Source organism: Adiantum capillus-veneris, chromosome 24 (assembly GCF_014529385.1).
Source record: "Adiantum capillus-veneris isolate H3 chromosome 24, ASM1452938v2, whole genome shotgun sequence".
Classification (NCBI taxonomy): domain Eukaryota; kingdom Viridiplantae; phylum Streptophyta; class Polypodiopsida; order Polypodiales; family Pteridaceae; genus Adiantum; species Adiantum capillus-veneris.
Window position 1 is genome coordinate 119,162,504 of NC_140954.1, and position 7,920 is coordinate 119,170,423.

At 41.1% G+C, this 7,920-nt stretch overlaps 1 protein-coding gene across 1 annotated transcript; it reads left to right on the forward strand.

Annotated features, from left to right (window-relative positions):
- Positions 1 to 1,776: 1,776 nt before the first annotated feature.
- Positions 1,777 to 2,519, forward strand: LOC147427028 (uncharacterized). Its single transcript, XM_086498260.1, has 2 exons — positions 1,777 to 2,170; positions 2,248 to 2,519. Exons 1-2 carry the CDS (start codon positions 1,792 to 1,794, stop codon positions 2,517 to 2,519), a joined length of 651 nt encoding a protein of 216 aa, XP_086354386.1. The 5' UTR covers positions 1,777 to 1,791.
- The last annotated feature ends 5,401 nt before the right edge of the window (positions 2,520 to 7,920 follow it).

The window sequence follows — 7,920 nt, forward strand, 5'->3', positions numbered from 1 at the left end:
AAGATTATTCCAAGATTGTACTAGGGGCCTGAAGCATTGCCTTTCACTGCAGCATTTGCCTTGCTGTGGGTATGCACGCCGGCATGCATACCCACACATATCTTTCTTGCTGTGAAGGTCGAGGGTAAAAAACAGGCATTGGCTTGGGCGGCAATACATAATGTTCAGTGTTCTCAAGCATCTGATGCTCTTCCTCGGATCGCTCCAAGATTATTCCAAGATTGCACTAGGGACCTGAAGGGGTTTTCCAGTTTAAAAGGTTTTATAGCGGTGAGATTCAATGCTTTCAACACTGGTTTCGGCGGAGGTTCCATGGCAGCTTGTGTAGTTTGCAACAACTCTATGGCATCGTGGAGTTTTTGGATTTCTTCTTCTGGGGCCGAGTAGGCAGCTGGCTTATTTACTTTACCCTTCTTTGTTGTTTTCACAACTACAGGACCATTATCCGCTTTAAGCTGCTTAGCATTGGCATTTTGGATGGTGACAGAGTCGGCCGTAGTGTCTTAACAGGATTTTTTCAATTTCTTCTTTTTGTTACTCTTATTTGTAGATGTGGTGCTCTTGCCATCTTTGGCTACCCTTTGTAGTGATAACAGGATCATCCCTCGTAACCATGGTTGAATTCAAACTTTGTTGAATGTTTGTTTTTGTTTTGACAAATAGGTCAACTACGTAAATTGCCATGCCACATCGACACTTGCTGGAGATCTAGCAGAGGTATCTTGAAAGGGCACTCATATCTCCTTTCTTGAAAGGGCACTTTTCTCATTTGTTGCGCATTCATATTTCTAGAAAGGGCACTCATATCTCCTTTCTTCGGTATCTTGAGCCCTTTCATTTTGGTCCAAACTTTGGCCAACCGCTTGTACTCCTTTCTTAGGTATCTTGAGCAAAGGTAAGTACAGGATTAAACAAGCTCATTAGTAGCATGTATTTTGAAAAGCTAATATGTGGATTATTTTCTGAAATAGTGTATCTTGGATTCGTGGGAGCCAATTTCTTCTACACAGAACAATTCTATAAGATGCCGACAAATCCGAAGAAACGTAGAGGTCTACCTCCTACACGAAGAGGACGCCCTCCTTCCAGGTACGTAAACACGACGCACACTTACATTCATTGCCTGTAGGCATGCATGTCGGCGTGCATGCCTATAGGCAGTATTTCAAGAATATGCTACATGTCGAGCACATTCTCAAAATACTGCCTGTAGGCATGCACGTCGACGTGCATGCCTACAGGCAATGTATTTGAATATGAAGCTCATTCCATAAGCAAGTAAATTGAGCATATATTCAAAAACTGTCTCTAGGCATGCATGCCGACGTGCATGCCTAGAGACAGTATTTCAAGCATGTATTCAAAAACTGTCACTAGACTTGTTCGTTGAACATGCCTGTCGACGGGTATGCCTAGAGACAGTTATTGGCATTCTTAAAATACCAACTCTAAGCATGTATAAAATAAGTTTAAAGGACTTTTATATGGTAAGATTTTGATTGTCTACAGTTTTTTTGCTATCTTAAGGATTTGAAAAACCTCGTGTGAGGTGTCCAAACGACTGAAGTATTTTTGAAATATTATACCATGTACAAAGGAAACTCTGCCCGTTTTTTTTGAAGATATGATTATTTTGTTTTATGTAGTCCTTCTACATGTGGACGAACTGGAAAAGGTACAAGAAGCAAAAGAATGTCTGTGCAACCACTTGACAGTGGTGATCAACTGTCGTCAATATTAGTAACAGAAATGTCAGGGTATCATGACACACAAGAGGATGAAGTTTATTCTATGGACATTGGTCAAGGGTCTACGCATGAGGTTGATACTATGCATGATATTGATGATATGGTGGCTCCTGAAGAGAATAATCTTCAAATTATTCCATGGGAAATACGAGCAGAGGTCACTTCAGCTGTAGAGATTAGTGAGGAGCAAAATATTTACATGCATAGAGGTGCTGATATACTACATACCACACGTATGTTCAGTTGCTTTGATTGTCCCTCTATACCATTGTGTAGGCTGATTCCTTATGCTAGAGTAAGAGGACTTAGAGATGATCTGAGTGGATTGAAAGCTGCATTTGCAAAAGAACGGTATATGCCAGAAAAAGGTGCTTTCATTGTTTCAGTTTGGACATGCAAGAAAGAGAACTCCATTGTGACAGGTTAGTTTAAAGTTGTTTTTGATATCATATCATGGAGTTTTTTTCATTGTGTTAATCTTTGTTTTCTTGTTTTGAAGATGACATCAAGAAAAAGTGGGATCCTCTTTGGAGAGAAATTAATGAAGAGTTTGAGTCAGAGCTTAAAGGCCAATCAAGATTTGCAGAGCTTTCCGACCACATGTTTTACGTATGGGAGGGCAACCATCGCACGCTTGCATGGACTGAAGCAATCAAAGAGAAGTTTTCAACTTCAAAAGAAAAACATTGTAGGGTGCTTTGTACTATCATAGATCCCACAAAGGTTCCTGAGATTGCTTTACTGAGCAGCTTACAAAGAATGAATGTGTAAGTTTCTATGAAGACATATTTTGGAGCTCTTGGAATAATTCATAGTTCAAGCAACCCTTTTGATGACTAGTGAGCCTTCACTCCTCCTATGACATTGACATCATCTTTGTGTTTTTGGTTTTCATGTTGTTTTTGATAAATTCGTCGGCATTTATGTATTGTCATTAATGAAATTTAAAGATTTTGATTTCATGTATATTGACTATATATGCTTTTGCATGTCTGTGGAAGTGTATTGCCAATTTACGCAGAAGCGACAGCTCAACGGATGGTGGAGGAATCACAATACGACTATCCTGTCTTCGAAACGCCTAAAAAACGCAATGTTTTCATTGATGATGAATGTGACTCTTTATAGAGTCAAATGAATTATCATATGTTGCAAGATTTTGTCATCGCGACAAATAGTTCATACTTTTCTTATTTGATTTTGCAAGTCAATTTTTTAAAATCCTCATGTGAGGTGGCCATTAATGGACCCAGGATATATTTTAAAATTTTCTTCCTCTTGCAAAGGAAACTCTGTCTGATTTTATAAGAATTGTCTTATAGTAATGGTTTGATAGTGTAACTTGTAATATGGACTGTGTATAATGCCAATTATTTAACTTGCAAATGTAGAGCTTGTTGAATTTAGTTTCTTGTTTCATTGTTTAGTTCTTGATCTATACATGCATGTAAACCCTAATTTTTTTGCACTTTACGAATATCCTCTCCATTTCGAACGCATAAAAAACATAGTGTTTTCATTGACGATGAATTCGACTCTTCAACATAGGACCTTCCAATTCTTTTGAAATTTTCTTCCTCTTGCAACAAATGAAATGCTTTTTTCATTACATTTTACAAGTCAATATTTTGATATCGTCATGTGAGGTATTCGCTCGGATTTATATTCGCTCGTAAAATGTCGCTCGGGATACGGTAGAACTCGTTTTTATGCATCCATGCTTGTTTAGAAATTGATTTGAAGCAAATTGGACCAAAATTGTCAGTATTTCAGCCTAAAGGACATTTCAGAGAAAATTTTGACAAATCTGCTAACTTTGCGCTCTATTCATTGAACAGGATCCATGCATGCAGCAGAGATATCCAAGAAGAATCTCAGCCAAAAGAAGAAGTTGCAAGAACTGCCCGCTTATCAACTAGACCCTGATTCAGTCAAAGCAGCCAAGGCAGCATACCTCTCCAAAGAACAGCTCGAAGAGCATCACACTACAGTCTTCACTGACAGATTCAAGAGTGAAGAGGGGCATCAGGTGGAGTTTCAACTCCTATCTAAGGAAGTATACCATGTTTCTGTGAAGCCAGAGACCAAAGAAGCCAACCGCAGGCTAGGACTCAGAGACTTCTACAAACAAGAGCCTTGCAGAGTGGATTTTCAGAAAGCTTACGAGCTTTTATCCACAATCAAAGAAGATGGAACGGCCCAAATATCTGACATTCAAGGAAACAAGGTCAAGGTGGTCATAACCAAAGATATAGTGGCAGAGGCACTCAGAGTGCCTACAGAGGGAATGACCATGAGAGCAAGGGATAGGAAAACAATAAGGACTTTTACCAAAGAGACCGCCGTGGCTACCTTTGCAGATTTGATTCACAAACAGGTGGAAGAGCCAGCCAGATTATACCATCAGCACTTCCATTTTTTGGCAAAAAGGCCACCAAGGTACACCATGCCGAATCACACGGTTGCCACTACTTTTACACATGTTCTCAAATCAACAACCAGGCAGCCAGTGGACCACGCTCAATGTCATAATAATCAATATCTAATTCTCCTACATGATTTTCTCATATTAAACTGATCATTTAATGTGGGGAAGTGCTAGGGGAGAAAAAGCTAGAATATTGGTTAAGCTAGCAGACCGGCCACAGTAGGGATCCAAAGGAGGGAAAATAGGGATCCAAAGGGGGGGACCATCTGCAAAAGAACCATGTGCAATAATGGGCTAAAAAGACCCTAAGGTTCAGCCCATTAAGACTTCCAAAATGCTAAGGTTCCAAAATTCAAAGGCTGTGTCCAAAGGGTTAAAGCTTAGGATAAATTGGGTGGTTTGTGTACTCTCCAAAGTCAACACACATCCCTACACATGAGGGGGCGAGCCCTAAAGGTAGGGGGATGAGAGAGAAAGACTAAAAAACTTACACACACACACAAGCTCCCATTTGAACACAAAGGGCATAAAGGACACATGTCAGATGCCTAAGCTAGTTGCTCCCAAAGTGTGCTCAATTCCTATTGGATGACCCTTGACGTGGACCAATGAGAATTAGGCTAGAGTAAATATAGTCTAATTAATTTTGAAACACTTAAGAAAAAGAACCAATGAAAATTAAGTCTCCTGGATAATTATTGGACAGCCCGTGAAGGGGTCCAATAGGAATTGAGCAGCCCAATGGGCTACTTAATTCCTATTGGCCAGAATGGGGAAAGGTCCAATGGGGATTTAATTCATTTAATTCAATTAAGTTTAATTGATAAAGCTCTCTCTCAAAAAGGGAAAGAGGGACACATGTAAGAAGGCTCTTCAATTTACCCCTATTTTCCTATTGGCTAAGCTTGGCACTGTCCAATGGGGAGCTTGCAAGAGCAAATAGCAAGAGGGCTCGCCCAAGAGAGAGAGGGGGCTGATTTTTGCAAGGCAATATCACACACACACTCACACAATCTCATGTGTGAAGAAAGAGAAGACTATCTCTTCCCAAGCTTTAATGGAGAGCTCATCACCTACTCCAAACTTGTGAGATAGAAGCCTACATCGACACACTCTTGGCATGTGGATGCAAATCCAACCAAGAGCCAAGCTTCAATGCATGCTCATCTCCTCTACCATGCTAATTACTAAGCTAAGCTATGCTAATATGAGTGATTATGTGAGGAGATGCACATCTTTCTCGTAAGATACTCCTTCTTCCTCTCAATCTACTCTCATACCCTGCTAGCTCTCACCATCTTCGAAGGTGTGAGAGGTCTTGGGTCTGAGACCCGGGATAATTGATGTTGTGTTTGCTAAGTGTTTTGCTTAGTGCATGAAGCTTTCATCTTTATTGCACTAGCTAGTCTTGAAGGAACACAAAGAATTGTATTGTACAATGTCTCTCTTGATGGGAGAAACCATAATACAAAGCATTTTGGAGGGGGGACCGGCTCCATGCAAATCCGGTCCTCAAGTGTTGTAAATAGCTTAATTTCTCTCTCTTTTGAAAGTATTCTTCATGCTATCTAACTAGTGTTATGCTTTTTGTTGCTCTCTCCACCCAAGCACTCTTGTAATTCTCATTAGGAATCTATTCTAATGAAATGCCCACTATGTTCATGCTAATTTCCGCTACACACAAGTTTTTAGGCCATTAAATGTTACATTGGTATCACAGCACAAGGTTTCTCTTTTCTTGCTCAAGAAGGGAGGTCCTCAAGCTAGCTATAAATGGTTGGTATTATTAATTGCCTGTGAGTAAGTAGAATAGGGATTTTTCAACCTTGTAGTGCGCCTGCCTTCGTGCGGTTAACGGGGCATCACCGTCGAGAGCTATGGTCTTAATAGTGGAGTCCTACGGGGCTTGCCTACGGCTTAACCACTATTGAGCTATTAGAAGCTTGACAGGAGCCAGTGCTGTTTTGGTGGTTAAAGACCCTCTCTTCTATTCCTTGCAATTAATGGTATTCGAGCCACGGGTACAGTAGCTTGAGTGCTTTTTCTAAAGGGGTAAAGAGGAGTATCAACTAGGGCTTGAAGTGCCAAAGTACACCTAAAAAGTTTACACCTAAAAGTTGTTAGAATGGCTGACAATAGTAAAGAGAGTGAAATTAATGTTGATAGCTTTGATTTTGCTAATGAGCAAGCTACTAATGATGCTCCGATGCTTGTTAACTATCTTGTTTCTAGGCTTCAACAAGCCATGGGCAATCCATCTCTCCAAAGTGAAGTGCAACGGTAGCTCCGTGCTCATGGGATTCTCCAAGCTCATCACCATGACGAGAGAACACCTAGGAAGCCTCCTTGTGAGACTCCCAAAAGAGGTCTCTCTCCGATTCGGGAAGAAGAAGAGAATCCATACAAAGGGCTCAAGAATTTACTCCTTGATGATGCATCTCCTTCCCAAAGGAGAACTCAAGAGCCTCCACTAAAGGAACGAGAAAGAAGTGTGTCTCCCGCCACCTCGACGGAGATGGCTCCATGAAGACGGCGGGCTAAACGCTCTCCATCACCACCAAAGCGGAGAAGACCATCACACTCTTCTCCACACCATAATTCAAAGAGGGATGATAAAAAGCAAGAGAAGAAAAAGGCGAGAAAGAGGACACTCTCTTCTCCATCTTCTTCATCCTCTTCCTCTTATGAAAGTGATGGTGAAGACCAGTGATGGTGCAACCTTTGAACCATCAAAAAGAAGAGGCCATAGGAAATCCTATGCCGCATGGAAGAGTGTGAGGTCCCTGCCCCTTGTCGAGAGGAGCGGAGTACCTTTGATAGGTCTCCAATCCTGAGAAGGAAAAACCAACGGACATTGCCTTAGCTACTACGTAGCCATGGGCATGAACCGTTAGTGAAGGATTGGTCCTATCTCGCTATGGCGGAGCGTGACCAACATAACCCTATCTAAAAAATATCTATAATCAAGTATACCTAAAAGTATAAATCTTAGAGTGACCAACCTGTGCGCTTTTTTCCCCATGTTTCAGAAGCACAGCCGCCAAGGTTTGTCTCTTTTAAGATTTATGACTTTAAAAAAAAAAAATTCTGGCGTTGGAAAGTTACCCGACTCATTGGGTCCACCCGTCCATAGAATGATACCGTCGGGGTATCATTCTCCCACTTTCCACCCCGCATTCACCCTTCTTTTGTTATCTAAATACTACTACACGGTTTAAACATACATGTTTCTTTACTTTATTTATGATACTGGTTCGTTAAAACAGCCCTTCAAACAATATTACAAACAATAGTCAAACAAGAAGTCGTCCAATTTTAAACCAACAACCCTTGGATTAGGTTCACTCAAGAATCTCTACTGGCGCTATTATGTCCGATCGGTATATACATTATTTATAAAAACCCTTGTCCTCATGAGCGTCCCATACCGCTCGACAAGTACTCGTTGTGCTAATCTGAACGTACTCCCGCCACATCAACAACGATGTGGTTTCTGGGCGTCATCCTCACGCCATGGACAAACAAAACAGCAGTATCCAACTGGGCTAATCTGGGTGTACTCCCATCACAGCATCAGCGGTGCCATCCTGGGCGTCATCTCACGCCTCGGCAACTGCCACATAATGCCAGCGCTAATAAGTAGAGAGACTTGAGAGAAACCATACCGAAGGTTTTGGACAAACATTCTTTCCTATAGTAACCAGTTTAACCAAACAATCTTTCCCACTTGTCAAACATATGACG